At 44.2% G+C, this 18826-nt stretch overlaps 2 protein-coding genes across 3 annotated transcripts; one reads left to right on the top strand and one right to left on the bottom strand.

Annotated features, from left to right (window-relative positions):
• Positions 1 to 3: 3 nt before the first annotated feature.
• On the top strand, positions 4 to 11268 carry LOC112256248 (ankyrin repeat domain-containing protein 13D). Its single transcript, XM_024429349.2, has 16 exons — positions 4 to 1081; positions 1214 to 1349; positions 3064 to 3188; positions 3625 to 3670; positions 3835 to 3978; positions 4144 to 4333; positions 4463 to 4529; positions 4624 to 4705; positions 4787 to 4848; positions 4962 to 5092; positions 5206 to 5363; positions 9527 to 9640; positions 9722 to 9894; positions 10055 to 10143; positions 10265 to 10489; positions 10673 to 11268. Exons 1-16 carry the CDS (start codon positions 998 to 1000, stop codon positions 10734 to 10736), a joined length of 1890 nt encoding a protein of 629 aa, XP_024285117.1. The 5' UTR covers positions 4 to 997; the 3' UTR covers positions 10737 to 11268.
• A 58-nt stretch (positions 11269 to 11326) lies between these two features.
• LOC112256250 (signal-transducing adaptor protein 1-like) lies at positions 11327 to 15749 on the bottom strand. Of its 2 annotated transcripts, XM_024429350.2 has the most exons (10): positions 15410 to 15748; positions 15116 to 15187; positions 14893 to 15009; positions 14691 to 14747; positions 14301 to 14479; positions 14077 to 14208; positions 13780 to 13849; positions 13485 to 13587; positions 12007 to 12183; positions 11327 to 11887 (listed from the first exon to the last, which is right to left on the bottom strand). In XM_024429350.2, exons 1-10 carry the CDS (start codon positions 15509 to 15511, stop codon positions 11784 to 11786), a joined length of 1113 nt encoding a protein of 370 aa, XP_024285118.1. In that variant the 5' UTR covers positions 15512 to 15748; the 3' UTR covers positions 11327 to 11783. The 2 variants fall into 2 exon arrangements, with proteins under 2 accessions (XP_024285118.1, XP_024285119.1); XM_024429351.1 differs by lacking the exon at positions 11327 to 11887 and having other exon boundaries at positions 12115 to 12202; positions 15410 to 15749.
• Positions 15750 to 18826: the final 3077 nt, after the last annotated feature.

Raw genomic sequence — 18826 nt, forward strand, 5'->3', positions numbered from 1 at the left:
GGGATCTACAGGGTTTGCCAACTTTTGTTCCAATGTCAGGTGAATTCGGTATGCTGGGCTGGAACAAGAGCCTGGGTCCCCCAGGACCAGAATTGAAGCCTGCATACATGTAATCCCTACTTTATTAGGTTAAGAGATTTTCTCACCATGGCCCCACCACCACACTACTAAGCAGCTGGTGTAAAAGTGGGATAGTGCAGTTGTGTACCCCTTCGATTGAATGGCAATATGCATCCCGCCCTTCCCTCCAACTGCTAGCCATAAGCTGAAGCGACGCGAAAAATAAATTAATAATACAAACTGGGGTGTATTTTGTCGCAGATGCCGCGGTCTGTTTTTGTTAAGAATACTAGACTGTTTGTAATTGGGTTTTGTTGTTCCCTGGAATATTGTGATTGGAATGAACACCGAAAAGACGCATTGATATCATCGGATGTATCATGACTCGAGTGACCTGGATGTGAAATCCAAATAGGCCGTATATTGGTCTTATTTTGACAGCACAGGATAAAAAAAAAAAACATTGCGAAAGCGAGAGGGTGATGATAGGAGTTGCTAGCTAACACATCGTCAGAACTTTTGAGTCCATCGTTTGTTACAACCGGCATTGCGAGACTAATGGTTGACATGGTCAGGCGTGCGATGTCAGCCAGCTAGCTGGAATGGAAAATAAGAACTGTCATGATTTTAGCCAAGTAGTGTCATGATTTTAGCCAGTTAGCTAGCTTACCTGACTAACGGGTAGAAGAGAGCTAGCTAGCCATGTATTTCAAACGGTAATACTCATAGCTTCTTGCTAATTGCGTTAGCTACGTTGCTAGTTACCCGTTTAATCCCGTAGAATATCGCTAGCTTGCGTTTTAATTTAGTGCACGTGTACTTCCACGTTTCTTCCCGCTGTAAATCACAAGTTTTCTGTAACGGGAAACACTGACAGCTGGCCAGCAAGTTGCTAGGTAACATCATTAGCTTGCTAGCAGCTAGCTATAGAAAAACAATGGCTCAAGAGGCGTTTCCTTTACATTTTCTGGTTTGGAACAACCAATACATTGAGCTTGAACGGGAACTACAGCAAAACGAGGTAGGTCAACGGGGCGGGAGGTAGCAACATAAGTTTCTTTTCTTTTTCAGCCATTGTTTTGATTTTAACAGCTGCCGCACCGCTGAGAGGCGTGCCCGGCTTTCATGACCCACCAGGGCTGTTTTTCCACAGGAGAATGTGGAGCGTTTAGATCCGCGGGGGCGCACCCCGCTAGAGCTGGCGGTGTGTCTGGGCCACCTTGAATCAACCCGTGTGCTGCTCCGACACTGCGCAGACCCGACGCACTGCAACGCGCAGAGTTGGACTAGTGAGTGTATAAACTGGGGAATGACTGGGAAGAATAGTGTTCTCCATAAACAAAGCAGAGTCATTTATATTGCAGTCTGTTTGAAGGATAGCTATCTGGGTTAATATCGTGTGTCTGTGGGGTCGTTCCATTTGAGTTCAATTACGTTTTGACCGCACACCTTTTGGTTTGAACAAAACTTTCCATACATATTTATATTTGCCCATGGTAGAAGTGGTCAGAAAGTGACTTTTTGGACCTGAATGCCAAAACATTCAGGAGATCAAGGTTCTCAAAGGGCGTTTAGCTGCCCTACTCTCCTTGAAGTCTATGGTACCACAAAGATCGTTGGAGGTCCACACATCAGATAATGTTGACTTGAATTAGAATATCAGTTGTTTTAGATAAGTCGGTCTTCCATAGGAAACCTATTGAAATATAGATAATAGAACAGACATTCAAGATGACATAGGTGGACCAGCAGCCATCTTTGTGTAAGTAATTGGCACTTAAAACGTCGATTCAATTAACATTTGAATGGTGTACCAGCTACATTGCAGTGGTCTGAAGGGATACTGTAAGTCCTAGTTATGAAATATACTTCTATGAGTTAAAATGGGCTGTTTTAACCGAGGGCGGGCACAACACAAACACCACAGATTATGTAGATAAGATTCTTAATATCCTCATTGAAAACCAAGCTTCCCTAGCCTGCTGTAAATCAGTGACACCTCGCAACACGTCAAACCAATCAAATGCCTTGCTTGGATGGAGCTGGTGTAATGAGCTAAAGGAGGACAGACTCATTAATGGCTGGAATGGAATTAATGGAACAGAGCCAAACATGGTTTCCATGTGTTTGATACTGTTCCATTCCAGCCATTACGATGAGCCTGTCCTCCTATAGCTCCTCCACTGGGGACAGTGCACGAGAGTGGCTGGGAAATCGCTTATTTTAAAACCTATTCAAAATATGTATGCCGATTTTGTGCATAGAGCACACTTCTAGCAAAACAGAATTAATTTTTTCCTCCAGGTTCTCTTATGTTTTCTGGTTGCAAACTAGCATACGGAACAACTCTGCAAAATGTGTCCTTCCGGGTCTGTAAAAAGGGATGAACACGTAGCACCAACAAGCATGTGGGGGAGGGTTGTTGAAATGTAACATCCAATAAATCAGCGGTCCATTCAAACCATTTTGGCCAATACAAAATTCTCCCCAACTCCAAGGGAGGCGTGACAACGAACTGATTTTGAAGGTATGGCTACTTGAATCTAGGGTCTAAGCTACAACATATATGAAAAAAATCTGAGTTTTTGGTAGAAGTGGTCGGAAAGTAACTGTTTGTACCTAAATGCCAAAACATTCAGTAGCAAGAGGAGTTCAAAGTTGACCCATTTTGCAAACCCCACAACACCATGAGACATCCAAGTCTTCATCACTGGAAAATATTAACGGTTGAGTTTGAAATCATTTAAAAAAGGTTACAAACAAGGTTAAACTATTTTATAATTTATTTTAAAGCATTTAAAGAATATAAAAATGTAACCTTTAATGGGTGTAAAAATGGGTCAACTTTGAACTCCTCTTGCTACTGAATGTTTTGGCATTTAGGTACAAACAGTTACTTTCCGACCACTTCTACCATGCCTAAGTGTGCATGGAAAATGTTAAATTCAAAAGGGGGTGCGGTCAAAAAGTGATTGAAATCAAATGGAATGACCCTATGTCCAGTTTTGCAGGAGGCAGTGAGCACAGGGGACCCCGAGCTTTGTCAGCTGGTGCTGCAGTACAGGGACTTCAAGCGAGCCACAGAGAGACTGGCTGGCATCCCAGAACTGCTCAACAAGCTAAGACAGGTAAGACCGGTAGCGTAGCGGTTAAGCGCGTTGGGGCCAGTAACTGAAAGGTTGCTGGTTTGAATACCCGAGCCGACTAAGGGAAAAATCTGTCGGTGCCCTTATTGCTCCTGTAAGTCACACTGGATAAAAGTGTCTGCTAAATGACTAAAATGTAAATGTAACACACCGAAAGGTTGCTAGATCGAATCCCCAAGCTGACAAGATAAAAATCTGTCGTTCTGACCCTGAACAAGGCAGTTAACCCACTGTTCCTAGGCCGTCATTGTAAATAAGAATTTTCTTAACTGACTTGACTTGGTAAATAAAGATTTAAATAACTAAAGAAAAACCATTTGCAGTCTTCAGTTCATCCACAAAAAACACACAAAGGTAACACACCTGTCAATCAGATACACCATTGCACAGATACCTGAAACACACTCCCGTCTTTCAGGCCCGGGATTTTTACGTGGAGATGAAATGGGAGTTCACCAGTTGGGGTGAGTTTCCGATGTTCTCCCAGTGGTCGGTTTCAGCACCCCACAGAGGATTAGCTCCCAATTCTACTGTCACTGTGATGCACTGAAATGTTTGCATTGGTATTAATGCCACAAATTCTCTGTCCCCCTCTCCCCATCCATCTCCCCCTCCTTTCCTCGCTCAGTTCCCCTGGTCTCCAAGGTGTGTCCCAGTGATGTGTACCGTGTGTGGAAGAGTGGCTCGTGTCTGCGGGTTGACACCACTCTGCTGGGCTTTGAGCAAATGACCTGGCTCAAGGGCCGTCGCAGCTACATCTTTAAGGGCGAAGGTATGACACACTGGTGATATGGCTAGTTATTCCACACTGCGTTTCATCTGTTGTATTTCTGTTTTGGAATGCGTAGTAGCCTCATGGTGGTTTGTGTTGTTTCCATAGCTACCGGTTGAATGGTGATGTGTGTTTTGTCTCCATGGGAATGTGTTGTTTCCATAGAGAATGGTGCCATGGTGATGGAGGTGGACCATGACAAGCAGGTAGTGTACACCGAGCCTCTGTCTCTCTCCCCGCGGGATGCCCCATCTCTCCTGGCTGCCATGCTGCCCACCCAGGAGAACACTGCCCAGAGACTCACCTCTCCCATCGTCTCCACACACCTCAACACACGCGACATCGCCTTCGAGAGGTAACACACACACACACACACACATCGCCTTCAAGAGGTAGCTACTTCACACACAAACACACACACAGCCAACATACTCACCTACCTGGTCTCTCTCATTATGCTTCTCTCCTGCTCTTTACTGCACAGGAACAAGTCTGGCATTTGGGGCTGGCGCTCTGAGAAGAGTGAGGCAGTCAGCGGCTACGAAGCAAAGGTGAGCCCAGAGACTCTATTGGACTTTAAAAATGCTTCTCATAAAAAATTAGTTTGTTGGCATTTAAAATACTTTTTTCTTTGGTTTGTTTCAGGTATACAGCGCCACTAATGTGGAGTTGGTGACTCGGTCAAGAACAGAGCACCTGTCAGACCAGGACAAGTCCAAGAGCAAAGGTACACAGAACACTCTTATCTTTAATTTGTTCATAGTATACATACACCCACAGTGTGGTTCTAACCCTCCTGTCCTCCCAGGCACCAAGACTCCTCTTCAGTCCTTCCTGGGGATAGCTGAGCAGCATACCGCTCATAATGGGGTGAGTTTCTCAAAGACACACCATCACCTCAAGTTGTATGTGGTGGATAGGTGCTTTGATGGACTGACAGATGGACATGCTCATTGGTGTGTCTCTCTCCCCATGTCTCTCAGAGTAATGTGTGTCAGTATGCCAGCCCCCATAACCCCACAGCCATCACAGCTGAGGAATACTTTGACCCAGAGTTCCAACTCAACGAACGAGACATCGGACGTCCTGTGGAGCTCACCAGCAAGGTCCAGAGGTACCGCTGTTGCTGTGGCAACAGAGAACAGGGATAACCATAGCAAACGCACAGTCAAGCACAATATCATCACCATGTTTAATGCAAGTGTCTCTCTCGTGCTCTGTCTCTAGGTTTAAGGCCCATCTGTGGTTGAGTGAGGCTCACCCTCTGTCATTGGCTGAGCAGGTCACGCCCATCATTGACCTAATGGCCATCTCTAACGCCCACTTTGCCAAACTACGTGATTTCATCACCCTGAGCCTGCCTCCCGGCTTCCCTGTCAAAATAGGTGAGGTTTAATACCTAAACTGCCCCCTAGGCCATACCTCCTAGGCTGGGGTCAGGATCTGAAACATACAGTCCCAGAGAGAGGACATTGAGAGGAGGAGGTGCTATCAGAAGAAAAAGGAAGCGCTTTACAATTTAGGCTGAAACAAAGTGACGAGAGTTTGAAGATTTCCGTTCTCTTCACCCTTGCCACCTCACATCTCTCTCTCTACAATTCAATTCAATGGGCTTTATTGGCATGGGAAACGTGTTAACATTGCCAAAGCAAGTGAGGTAGATAATAAACTATAAAAATTAACATTCCACATTCAGAAGTTTCAAAACAATAAAGACATTACAAACGTCATATTACATATACAGTGCCTTGCGAAAGTATTCGGCCCCCTTGAACTTTGCGACCTTTTGCCACATTTCAGGCTTCAAACATAAAGATATAAAACTGTATTTTTTTGTGAAGAATCAACAACAAGTGGGACACAATCATGAAGTTGAACGACATTTATTGGATATTTCAAACTTTTTTAACAAATCAAAAACTGAAAAATTGGGCGTGCAAAATTATTCAGCCCCTTTACTTTCAGTGCAGCAAACTCTCTCCAGAAGTTCAGTGAGGATCTCTGAATGATCCAATGTTGACCTAAATGACTAATGATGATAAATACAATCCACCTGTGTGTAATCAAGTCTAAATGCACCTGCACTGTGATAGTCTCAGAGGTCCGTTAAAAGCGCAGAGAGCATCATGAAGAACAAGGAACACACCAGGCAGGTCCGAGATACTGTTGTGAAGAAGTTTAAAACCGTATTTAGATACAAAAAGATTTCCCAAGCTTTAAACATCCCAAGGAGCACTGTGCAAGCGATAATATTGAAATGGAAGGAGTATCAGACCACTGCAAATCTACCAAGACCTGGCCGTCCCTCTAAACTTTCAGCTCACACAAGGAGAAGACTGATCAGAGATGCAGCCAAGAGGCCCATGATCACTCTGGATGAACTGCAGAGATCTACAGCTGAGGTGGGAGACTCTGTCCATAGGACAACAATCAGTCGTATATTGCACAAATCTGGCCTTTATGGAAGAGTGGCAAGAAGAAAGCCATTTCTTAAAGATATCCATAAAAAGTGTCGTTTAAAGTTTGCCACAAGCCACCTGGGAGACACACCAAACATGTGGAAGAAGGTGCTCTGGTCAGATGAAACCAAAATTGAACTTTTTGGCAACAATGCAAAATGTTATGTTTGGCGTAAAAGCAACACAGCTCATCACCCTGAACACACCATCCCCACTGTCAAACATGGTGGTGGCAGCATCATGGTTTGGGCCTGCTTTTCTTCAGCAGGGACAGGGAAGATGGTTCAAATTGATGGGAAGATGGATGGAGCCAAATACAGGACCATTCTGGAAGAAAACCTGATGGAGTCTGCAAAGGACTTGAGACTGGGACGGAGATTTGTCTTCCAACAAGACAATGATCCAAAACATAAAGCAAAATCTACAATGGAATGGTTCAAAAATAAACATATCCAGGTGTTAGAATGGCCAAGTCAAAGTCCAGACTTGAATCCAATCGAGAATCTGTGGAAAGAACTGAAAACTGCTGTTCACAAATGCTCTCCATCCAACCTCACTGAGCTCGAGCTGTTTTGCAAGGAGGAATGGGAAAAATTTTCAGTCTCAATGTGCAAAACTGATAGAGACATACCCCAAGCGACTTACAGCTGTAATCGCAGCAAAAGGTGGCGCTACAAAGTATTAACTTATGGGGGCTGAATAATTTTGCACGCCCAATTTTTCAGTTTTTGATTTGTTAAAAAAGTTTGAAATATCCAATAAATGTCGTTCCACTTCATGATTGTGTCCCACTTGTTGTTGATTCTTCACAAAAAAATACAGTTTTATATCTTTATGTTTGAAGCCTGAAATGTGGCAAAAGGTCGCAAAGTTCAAGGGGGGCGAATACTTTCGCAAGGCACTGTATATACAGTGTTTTAACGATGTACAAATGGTTAAGGGTCACAAGGGTTAATAAATAAGCATAAATATGGGTTGTATTTACAATGGTGTTTGTTCTTCACTGGTTGCCCTTTTCTTGTGGTAACAGGTCACAAATGTTGCTGCTGTGATGGCACACTGTGGAATTTCACACAGTAGATATGGGAGTTTATCAAAATTGGGTTTGTTTTCAAATTCTTTGTGGTTCTGTGTAATCTGAGGGAAATATGTCTCTAATATGGTCATACATTGGACAGGAGGTTAGGAAATGCAGCTCAGTTTCCACCTCATTTTGTGGGCAGTGTGCACATAGTCTGTCCTCTCTTGAGAGCCATGTCTGCCTACGACGGCCTTTCTCAATAGCACAGCTATGCTCACTGAGTCTGTACATAGCCAAAGCTTTCCTTAAGTTTGGGTCAGTCACAGTGGTCAGATAATCTGACACTGTGTACTCTCTGTTTAGGGCCAAATAGCATTCTAGTTTGCTCTGTTTCTTTGTTAATTTTTTCCAATGTTTCAAGTAATTATCTTTTTGTTTTCTCATGATTTTGATTGGGTCTAATTGTGCTGCTGTCCTGGGGCTCTGTGGGGTGTTTTTGTGTTTGTGAGCCCCAGGACCAGCTTGCTTAGGGGACTTCTCTCCAGGTTCATCTCTCTGTAGGTGATGGCTTTGTTATGGAAGGTTTGGGAATCGCTTCCTTTTTGGTGGTTGTAGAATTTAATGACTTTTTTTCTGGATTTTGATAATTAGTGGTTATCGGCCTAATTGTGCTCTGCATGCATTATTTGGTGTTCTACATTGTACACAGAGGATATTTTTGCAGAATTCTGTATGCAGAGTCTCAATTTGGTGTTTGTCCCATTTTGTGAATTCTTGGTTGGTGAGCAGACCCCCGACCTCACAACCATAAAGGGACCTCACAACCATAAAGGGCACAACCATTTTAGCCAGATCCTAATTGGTATGTTGAATTTTATGTTCCTTTTGATGGCATAGAATGCCCTTCTTGCCTTGTCTCTCAGATCGTTCACAGCTTTGTGGAAGTTACCTGTGGCGCTGATGTTTAGGCCAAGGTATGTATAGTTTTTTGTGTGCTCTAGGGCAATGGTGTCTCGATGGAATTTGTATTTGTGGTCCTGGCGACTGGACCTTTTTTTGGATAACCATTATTTTGGTCTTACTGAGATTTACTGTCAGGGCCCAGGTCTGGCAGAATATCTAGGTACAACTGTAGGCCCTCCTTGGTTGGTGACAAAAGCACCAGATCATCAGCAAACAGTAGACATTTTACTTCAGATTCTAGTAGGGTGAGGTCGGATGCTGCAGACTTTTCTAGTGCCCGCGCCAATTCGTTGATATATATGTTGAAGAGGGTGGGGCTTAAGATGCATCCCTGTCTCACCCCACGGCCCTGTGGGAAGAAATGTGTGTGTTTTGCCAATTTTAACCGCACACTTATTTGTGTACATGGATTTTATAATGTCGTATGTTTTACCCCCCCAACACCACTTTCCATCGATTTGTATAGCAGACCCTCAAGCCAAATTGAGTCTAAGGCTTTTGTGAAATCAACAAAGCATGAGAAGACTTTGCCTTTGTTTTGGTTTGTTTGGTTATCAATTAGGGTGTGCAGGGTGAATACATGGTCTGTTTTACAGTAATTTGCTAAAAAGCCAATTTGACATTTGCTCAGTACATTGTTTTCATTGAGGAAATGTACGAGTCTGCTGTTAATGATAATGCAGAGGATTTTCCCAAGGTTACTGTTGACGCATATCCCACGGTAGTTATTGGGGTCAAATTTGTCTCCGCTTTTGTAGATTGGGGTGATCAGTCCTTGGTTCCAAATATTGGGGAAGATGCCAGAGCTAAGGCTGGTATTAAAGAGTTTTAGTATCGCCAATAGGAATTTGTTGTCTGTATATTTGACCATTTCATTAAGGATACCATCAACACCACATGCCTTTTTGGGTTGGAGGGTTTTTATTTTGTCCTGTAGCTCATTCAAGGTAATTGGAGAATCCAGTGGGTTCTGGTAGTCTTTAATAGTTGATTCTAAGATTTTGTATTTGATCCTGTATATGTTTTTGCTCTTTATTCTTTGTTATAGAGCCAAAAAGATTGGAGAAGTGGTTTACCCATACATCTCTCTTTCTTTCTCTCTCAGAGATCCCTCTGTTCCATGTGTTGAATGCTAGAGTGACCTTCAGTAACCTGTGTGGCTGTGATGAGCCTGTCAGCTCTGTCACTGTACACACACCAGAGGAGGCCCCCGAGGCTGGTAACCACGCACGCACATACACACATACATATACATACACACACACACACACACGCTAACTCCGCGTCCATCTGCTCGCAGGGCAGGCCCCCCCTCCCTTTCACTGCGAGGTGGACCCCTCTGTTTTTCAACCACCCCCGGACTACACCACTCTTGGTCCGGGCCGCAGCGAGCCAATGAGAGATGAGGATGATAACTTGCTGCAGTTTGCCATCCAGCAGAGCCTATTGGATGCAGGGACAGAAAGCGACCAGGTGAGACAGGAAATAAGTGTGTTTTTAGAGCTGGCAAATCCATTGTTTAATATAAGTCATTGATCCATATCTTATATATTTATCAGCTTCAGGTTTTCATGATGATTGCCATGGAAGTTCAGTAAGTACAAGACATGCATAATAATGCCTCTCTCTGTAGGTGACTATATGGGAAGCTCTGACTAACAGTCGTCCTGTTTCTGGGCACATACAGTCACCACTGTATGAGGACGACTCTCAGCTGGAGAGGTGAGAAATCCTACCTCCATTTTCCCCTTGTCCATGTCCATGTTAGATCATGTATTACAAGGCTTGTATTATGTATTACAAGGCCTTTTTAAACTGTCCTCCCGCTACCTCTCTCTGATAGGGTGATCCAGGAGTCCATGTCGATCTCATTGGCTGGTGGTGAGGAAGGAGATCCCGCATCTCCCCTGTCAGTCTCTCCGTCGGACCCCGGAGCCAACTCCCCTCCCTCCTACAGCTCAGTGGCTGAGCCCCGGATGCCGGGAGCGTTTTCCGTGGTGAACAGCTTTGACGAGCAGCTACGCATCGCCATGGAACTCTCGTGCAGGGAGCAGGAAAAAATGGACAGGTGAGAGAGGGGTTTTCTTGCTTTGTTCATCCATTGTTCTCTGACAAGAGGATGAGGAGAGGAACCCATCCTAGAAATTTTGAGCATAGTCATGGAGAGGGGCATTAATAGGATGGAAGGAAAAGGATTTTAGGTGATTGACTTCCAGTTTCTGTGCCAATTGACTTATGTTTCCTGTTACAGGGTGAGGCAGCAGGAAGCGGAGGAGCTGGAGAGGATCCTTCAGCTTTCGCTCTTAGAGAAGTAGCCACGGCGACGGCAGAGGATTGAGAAACAAACGTGTTAATTTATTGCTTTTTTTTTTATCCTGCAATGTTAAATTATTTTATTGTTCATTTGTTTATTTGATGATGTCTTACTGGGGCACTGAAATAGTACGGGTACAGTATTCAGGGATGGAGGGAGTTAGACATGGTACTGGCTGCAAGGTGGGTAAAAGCAATAGGGTGGAAACTGCTTTGTGGGCAATTGCCATATTTGCTGTCGCCTGTCCAGTGGGAATGAGAGGGGGAGAGGTTGTCAAACTAGCACTGAGGCTCTGAGAGCAGATACTTTTGGATGGATGAAGAGGGAAACGTTAACATCATTTTGCTTTCTTTTTCACAACCCTGCTGTCATTATTTTGAGTGATAAAAATCCTTTAACCTTTGACCTATGATACAAAAAATGCTTATATTAGATAATTATTGAAAAAAATGATGTTATAGTGTTTGAAACAGAATTATGTTGGTTGACTCTTGCGCGTGACTTGGAAAATACATTTACTCAATGTCCCTGAAGCATTGGCGTGGTAGTCCATTTCTGAATGTGTGTGTAAAGATTAACCATTCACAGACATCTAGGCCAGTTCATTTTTATGCAAAATGATATTACACAGAATCTATATAACATTGTGTTATTTTCAACTCGAGAGAAGCATGAGCTGTAAAAAATAAATTTTAAAAAGCCAGCATGATTCAAACAATACAAACAAGACGATATTTACATATCACTACAGTTTAAACTTGATTTGTTTCTCTTTTTGTGGGGCTTATTTGAAAAAGTAGTTTGAATTAGATGTCATTCACTGAAGCCCGTTCTTCACGCGTTGGCACACGGAGGATTTTCAGAATGTTGCCTTGCCATTGGGACTTGATGGTACAAAGTCCCCTGCTTGTATAGTGCCTCACCTATTTATGTCAGACATAAAACCATGCTAGATACAGTAGATGACGTAGCTACGTGGGGATTTAGACAAGATTACACTGGAGGGCGTTTTCCTCTGACAGTTTGACGGTACTGCTGTTGGGGCGTGTTATTTTTGTATAGGGTGTAAAAACGGTGACCCAGTGTAGATCTGTTCCTTCCTCTTCTGTACTGCTATGCGAAGCTCCTGATGCAGATCTTTAGGTTCGGGGCCTGGAGAGTAGAGCGACAGAGAGTAGAGACAGACAGAAGAGAAGTTTAAAGTACAAGTCTGGGACTTCACCCACATCGATTGTAAACACACTGATGCTCTGAAGCTTACTGAGACACACCTGATACGTCATCTGTGTCCTGATATTCATTCCCTGCCTCCGTGGCTTTGGTTGGAATTAGGGGAATGGGATAGGATGGAGGGATGTCCCAGGCCAGGGACTGTGTGTGGATCATCGGTGCCACTCTTGCCCTCGGGACTGTTTTGGATGGCAAAGTGGGCTTTTCGGGTGGCAGCTCTGATGGGCACAAGTTACACTGTATGATACAGGAGAAATGATATGATCATTACTGGGATAGGTTTAGCCATAAGTGGTGAACAATGTTCCCTTTAAGCTGTGTATGTGTCCAGGGGGAGCTGCACAGAAGAAATATCAGTCTGCGCAGAGAAGCGTGAGATTGAACTTTACTCAACTTTCTAGATTTCCCCCCTTATTTAATCAACATTGCCCTGTACTATGATTGAATCAATGCAGTAATAGCCACTTTCAATGCAACATATCAAAACAAAATTAACGATGCCAAACTTACTATACAAAACTATGCAAGAGATTTTGTTGTAGGCAGAACGCACCAGAGTTGGATTCTATTGCAATGACAGGCACAACTCAGCGGGTACTCTACACAGACGGGTGCGCTGTAACCAATCAGAGATGCAGTAGGCCTGTATTCAAATAGGCCATTGCCATATATGGATCTATACCATTCACTTTGAACTGGACTGTGTTTACAGCATGAGAGCTTCTGAGTAGATTTGCTTGTTTTGAGATCAAAGTGAGAGCTGCATGTAACCACGTGCACATTTGTTCATATCCCTTGCGAGTTAGTGAGTTCTTAGCCCAGTTATAGATCATTTGTAGTCAGCAATAGGGGAGTGATTGCTTCCTACAAGAACACAAAATATGTACATTTCTAGACATCTTTGAAAAGCAAGTCAGGTGAAGAGCTTTTTTGTCTTAAAGAAGCAGTGTTGTATTTTGAGACGGGCTTGAATAAGATAAATATCCAATAGCCTGAGGGTAGCATAATTTGTCAGATTTTCTGTAATAATAATGCATTGTATTTTGTAAAGTGGTTTGTTTGCATCAAACACAACATTTGCAGTCACCTTGTCTGAAGTAAAAGTGGATTAACAGGTTAATGTTAAACCCTACATATTTTTTTTTTAAAGTCTCATGGAATGTAGGCCTACATTGAACACCACACATTGGCTGCTACTGTAGGCTGAATGATAGAACAGCTATTTCCATGGCAAAATGTTATGAGATCCATTTTCTCCATTGTTTTTGATGGTAGGCCACTGGTAGGCCTACAATATGATCAAATAGCCACAGTAGCCTAGTTGACCACTGTCTAAAACTGTAAATTAAAGCGGGTACAGCCTCGGTGTTCACAGTGAACGCACCCTGGAAGTTGCACAGAATTTTCACAACATTCAAGTTTGCGCTCAGCAGACCTGAAATTTGCTCAGTGCTGAAATGTTTTTGAGGGAGCATTGGTGGGGAATCAAGTTATTTGCGGAGTTGTGATGCTCTCTCACCAATGCAGGTGTCGTAGGTCTGCGGAACCAGGTATGGTTGCAGACGGAACTCTGTCTCCATCAGGAAGTGGTCTATCACTGCCGCCAGGGAAGGGACAGTCACCTGATGAAACAGATGCATTAGGAAGTTACCTCATATTGGAGGCAGGCATATGACAAACATGTCATTTCACAAAAACAACTTGACAGCCTGGTCAAGGCACTGAGCTTATATGGAGTGTCGTCTTTCATATCAGTGCTATGTTTTGAGCCCATCCTGATAGGATGAGAGTCCGGCTGGAGGAGCAGGACTCACCGGGGAATTGAGTTCTATGACGAAGCCTTTGTCTACGGAAAGCACTTTGTAGCTCTTCATCACCGGGCCACTGAAAGATAGAAAGAGTCCGGTGAGTCTTAAGAGTACTCAGAATGTCTCCTCCCTACTCCCTCAACCACAGACACTGTTTTCTTAGAGGGTAAGGCTGCTGTTGTCAATACAGGTTTGTTTAGTGGACGGTGAAATACTTGAGGTCTGTAAGTAACAGGAGTTACAGGGCGTTGGTGTCTGCGGTTAAAGGTCAGGCTTCGGGGGTAAGGTGTTAAAGCTCAAGACCTGGGGTTGTCCTGTCTCAAGGTGATGGCGTAGTTAGTGTTGTCGGTTGAGGGACGGAGGATGATGTTGCCGTACTCTGTGTTCTCTTTCAACATGTTCTCTGCCTTCTGACGAGACACGGGGAAGAAACAGCTGGAGGGAGGAGGAGAAAAGAGGCTGAGAGGAGATGGGGAGAGAACAATATTTTAATATAAAAAAAGGAACCGAAACACGACAATACTCACAGGGGGATTCCATTGAGGGTGTTGTCATATGTGTTGCCTGGGGAGGAGGAGGGATGGATAGGGTAGGTGGTGGTAAGCAGAGGAGAACAGGCGGCCTGTCTCTTCTGCTCCTCAGACAGAACCTCTTCCAGCCTCAGTATCTGACCTGGGAGCAGCTGCAGCTTACTGGGGATCTCCCTCTGCAGGGCACATCATCATCATCAGTATCATCATCCACAAAAGATGCATAATACTAAGGTTTATATTTTTTCTCTCTGCCTGTAATCACGCACCAGTGAAACAAATTGCAAGCTTGCTTTGCTCTTTAGTTTAATCTGGAAATTCTCTCTTGATACTTACCTCCAAGGAATGTGGGTCAAAATAAGTATTTAACGTGTGTGTTATACTTACAGTGGCCACAGTCATGATGAAACCTCTCCACTCCTCTCCTGTGTTGGGGTTATCCACCTACATCAGATATCAACAGTTATTACTCCTGCCCCAGATGCCTGTTATGGCTGCACTATTGCACAACACATTTTATATGACTATTTGCCAGTAAGACATTATGTATAGTAGTGTCAGCAATATGACTGAATGTAACATAAATTACCTTAAGCTGCACTTCCTCATTGGACAGGGTGAGAGTGTAGATGGTCGACCTGTTCTTTTGATAGGGAGCATCCATCACCATCGACTTCAACATCTGAAGGTCCAGTTTCTCTGAGTACTGACAGGGAATTGCATATCTGATTAGTCAAGCCATAGATCGATTCCAATACTTGATTCAAGTACAATAAAACTGAGAGATTAGATGAATGCAGCTATTCTCTTACTGTGTCGTGCATCTGGTCTGTGTACAGAAAGATTGTAGATCCACGGAGCTCTCCATAACATTTCTTGAAGTCCTGGAAATTGTCAAACCAGAATCAAAAGGAAGTCCACTACTCTATACGAGCAGAGACATGCCCAACAGCTTTACTTGATACAGTAAACATACCTAATTCTAAATCTAACTTTGATAAGTTCACTATCCTTTTCATTCTCTCCTCTCTCCCTCGTGCTTACAGTCTGTCATTCTCTCTCTCTACGATTCCTTATTCCCACTCCACCATTCTCTACCTCCTTACTTTCTCTCCAGTGTATTTCTTCAGCAGGTGTCCTGAATAGTACAGAGGTAGAGCTGTGATTGTGTCCCTCCTCTTGTACACCCCTACAGGAGATTCTGCCATGATCCTACTTATTCCCGGGTTCAAGTCAGGTCGTTTCGTTCTAGTTCAGTTCACTATAACCCAGACCAATTGTGTCCCTGAGGTAGCCCTCTGTGACCCAGTCCACCACTGGAACGATTCACTCAGAACTTTTACTCCTGCAGAATCATTTTGTGTGATTCATTGATTTAGCTTATCGTCTCCTCTCTCCCTCAGTCCTCGGTCAGTATAGGGACTGAGGAAGCAGTGTAGTGGCTTACTGAGGGAAATGTACCACCACTAGGTAGGGCGCCCTTTAGCACTTTGACCCGGGACTGACACGCTTAAGCACCTGCACGCACACACACACGCACAGGCACCCGCATAATCACTTTCCTTTTGCTTTATGTTTTAGAAGTGTGCTTGGACTGTTTCCCAAAATTGACTTTGTTTTTCTGGATGTGTCGCCTAATGACCACTGCCCTCAATGAGTATACAAACCAGTTCTTCCCATTAACAATGAAGAATTGTATTTAAACCGTTGGGGGGGAAATACACAACTGGATAGATCGAGATCATGTCATTAGATGAGCACATGACTGACTGTGTTCTTCAAACTGCGCTCTTCCCAGAAGTCATGTCCACCTTTGTGAGATTGCAGACAAAGAACATCCTGAATCTCTGACACGTCTGGAAATGTATCACCCATCAGACCAACCAAACCAGCTTTGCTCCCCTCTCCAACTCCTCCCAAACTGCGGCCAGATCCATTTTATAAACCAATATTAAAAGTGTTATCGAACTAGATTTAAAAGTGTTATGTTCTATAATCCTGGCCTTATTTCCCATATCTCTTTAATATTGCCCAGAACGATGGTCTCTCTCTGCCTGGACTTATCTGGACACTAGTATCTATACAATCTGGTAAGACGAAGGGTGGGGGTGTGTGTCTTTTTGTCAACAACAGCTGGTGCGTGATGTCTAATATTAAAAAAGTCTTGAGGTATTGCTTGCCTGAGGTAAAGTACCTTACGATAAGCTGTAGACCACACTGTCTACCGAGAGAGTTCTCATCTATATTATTATACTAAGACCTCACTAAACCAACTCTAAAAGGCCATTAGCAAACAAGAAAATGTTCATCCAGAAGCGGCGCTCCTAGTGGCCGGGGACTTTAATGGAGGCAAACTTAAATCAGTTTTACAACATTTTCACCAGCATGTCACGTGTGCAACCAGAGGTAAAAAAATATAGACAACCTTTACTCCACACACAGAGATGCATACAAAGCTCTCCCACGCCCTCCATTTGACAAATCTGACCATAATTCGATCCTCCTGATTCCTGCTTACAAGCAAAAACTAAAACGGGAAGCACCAGTGACTCGGTCAATAAAAAAGTGGTCAGATGACGCAGATGCTATGCTACAGGGCTGTTTTGTTAGCACAGACTGGAATATATTCCGGGATTCATCCAATGGTATTGAGGAGTATACCACCTTAGTCATCGGCTTCATCAATAAGACCGTATGTACATATCCCAACCAGAAGCCATAGATTACAGGCAACATCTGCATCGAGCTAAAGGCTAGAGCTGCCGCTTTCAAGGAGCGGGAAACTAATCTGGACACTTAGAAGAAATCCCGCTATGTCCTCAGACACACCATCAAACAAGCAAAGCATCAATACAGGATTAAGATTGAATCCTACTACGCCGGCTCCGACGCTTGTCGGATGTGTCAGGGCTTGAAAACTATTACAGGCTACAAAGGGAAACCCAGATGCGAGCTTCCCAGTGACGTGAGCCTACCAGGCGAGCTAAATGCCTTTTATGCTCGCTTCGAAGCAAGCAACATTGAAGCATGCACGAGAGCACCAGCTGTTCTGAATGACTGTGTGATAACGCCCTCAGTAGCTGATGGGAGCCACGGGGCCAGATGGATTACCAGGACGTGTACTTAATTTAAAGCATGCGCCAACCATCTGGCAAGTGTCTTCACTGACATTTTCAACCTCTCCCTGACCGAGTCTGTAATACCTACATGTTTCAAGCCACTAGAGTCCCTGAGCCCAAGGAAGTGAAGGTATCTTGCCTAAATTATTACCGCCCCGTAGCACTCATGTCGGTAGCCATGAAGTGCTTTGAAAGGCTGGTCATGGCTCACATCAACAGCATCCTCCAGGATACCCTAGACCCACTCCAATTCTCATACCGCTCCAACAGGTCAACAGATGAAGCAATCTCTTTCGCACTCCACACTGCCCTTTCCCACCTGGACAAAAGGAACACCTATGTGAGAATGCTGTTCATTGACTACAGCTCAGCGTTCAACACCATAGTGCCCATGAAGCTCATCTCTAAGCTAAGGACCCTGGGACTAAACACCTCCCTCTGCAACTGGATCCTGGACTTCATGACGGGCCGCACCCAGGTGGTAACAACAACACGTCTCCCAAGCTGATCCTCAACACTGGGGCCCCTCAGGGGTGTGTACTTAGTCCCCTCCGGTACTCCCTGTTCACCCACGACTGTGTGGCCAAACATGACTCCAACACCATTAAGTTTGCTGACGACACAACAGTGGTAGGCCTGATCACCGACAACGATGAGACAGCCTATAGGGAGGAGATCAGAGAACTGGCATTGTGGTGCCAGGACAACAAGCTCTCTCTCAATCTGAGCAAGACAAAGGAGCTGATCGTGGATTACAGGACAAGGCGGGACGATCAGGCCACCATTAACATCAATGGGGCTGTAGTGGAGCGGGTCGAGACTTTCAAGTTCCTTGGTGTCCACATCACCAACAAACTATCATGGTCCAAACACACCAAGACAGTCGTGAAGAGGGCACGACAAAACCTTTTCCCCCTCAAGAGACCGAAAAGATGTGGCATGGGTCCCCAGATCCTCAAAAAGTTATACAGCTGCACCATTGACAGCATCCTGACTGGTTGCATCACAGCCTGGTATGGCAACGGCTCGGTTATCTGACCATAAGGTGCTACAGAGGGTAGTGCGTACGGCCCAGTACATCACTGGGGAACAGCTTCACAACATGTGGTTGTGCATCAGCAGTTTCTCTTATGTCATTCAATTAGCCATCGATGTCAGCTAACAATTTTCAGATCGGTAACTAGTCTAGCCAGCTATGTAAACTTGTAGTAATCATGCCCGAATACAGACCGGGCACGTGCCCTGGGGCCCTGACCTCTAGGGGGATCCCCTTGATTTTGTTAGTCATTGTCACTCAGATATATTAACATGTCGTAAGTCATGGCAAAATGGGTAGAGCTGCAGGAAACTGCAGATTTTTTATTCTTTCTGCCCCATGGCAAAATGTGTATAATTGCAAGAAAT

The sequence above is a fragment of the Oncorhynchus tshawytscha genome, linkage group LG08, assembly GCF_018296145.1.
Source record: "Oncorhynchus tshawytscha isolate Ot180627B linkage group LG08, Otsh_v2.0, whole genome shotgun sequence".
NCBI classification, from domain to species: Eukaryota; Metazoa; Chordata; class Actinopteri; order Salmoniformes; family Salmonidae; genus Oncorhynchus; species Oncorhynchus tshawytscha.

What these genes read in the sequence shown, in the direction of transcription:
- LOC112256250 (XM_024429350.2), bottom strand. Translation starts at nt 15,511, where the DNA reads ATGGCAGAATCTCCTGTAGGGGTGTACAAGAGGAGGGACACAATCACA. An exon ending in TCATCATGACTGTGGCCACT is followed by an intron (nt 14,480 to 14,690) that starts GTAAGTATAACA and finishes TGTGCCCTGCAG; the next exon opens with AGGGAGATCCCCAGTAAGCT. An exon ending in GACCTACGACACCTGCATTG is followed by an intron (nt 12,184 to 13,484) that starts GTGAGAGAGCAT and finishes TGTGCCCATCAG; the next exon opens with AGCTGCCACCCGAAAAGCCC.
- LOC112256248 (XM_024429349.2), top strand. Translation starts at nt 998, where the DNA reads ATGGCTCAAGAGGCGTTTCCTTTACATTTTCTGGTTTGGAACAACCAA. An exon ending in CAACGCGCAGAGTTGGACTA is followed by an intron (nt 1,350 to 3,063) that starts GTGAGTGTATAA and finishes CCCTATGTCCAG; the next exon opens with TTTTGCAGGAGGCAGTGAGC. An exon ending in AGCATACCGCTCATAATGGG is followed by an intron (nt 4,849 to 4,961) that starts GTGAGTTTCTCA and finishes CATGTCTCTCAG; the next exon opens with AGTAATGTGTGTCAGTATGC.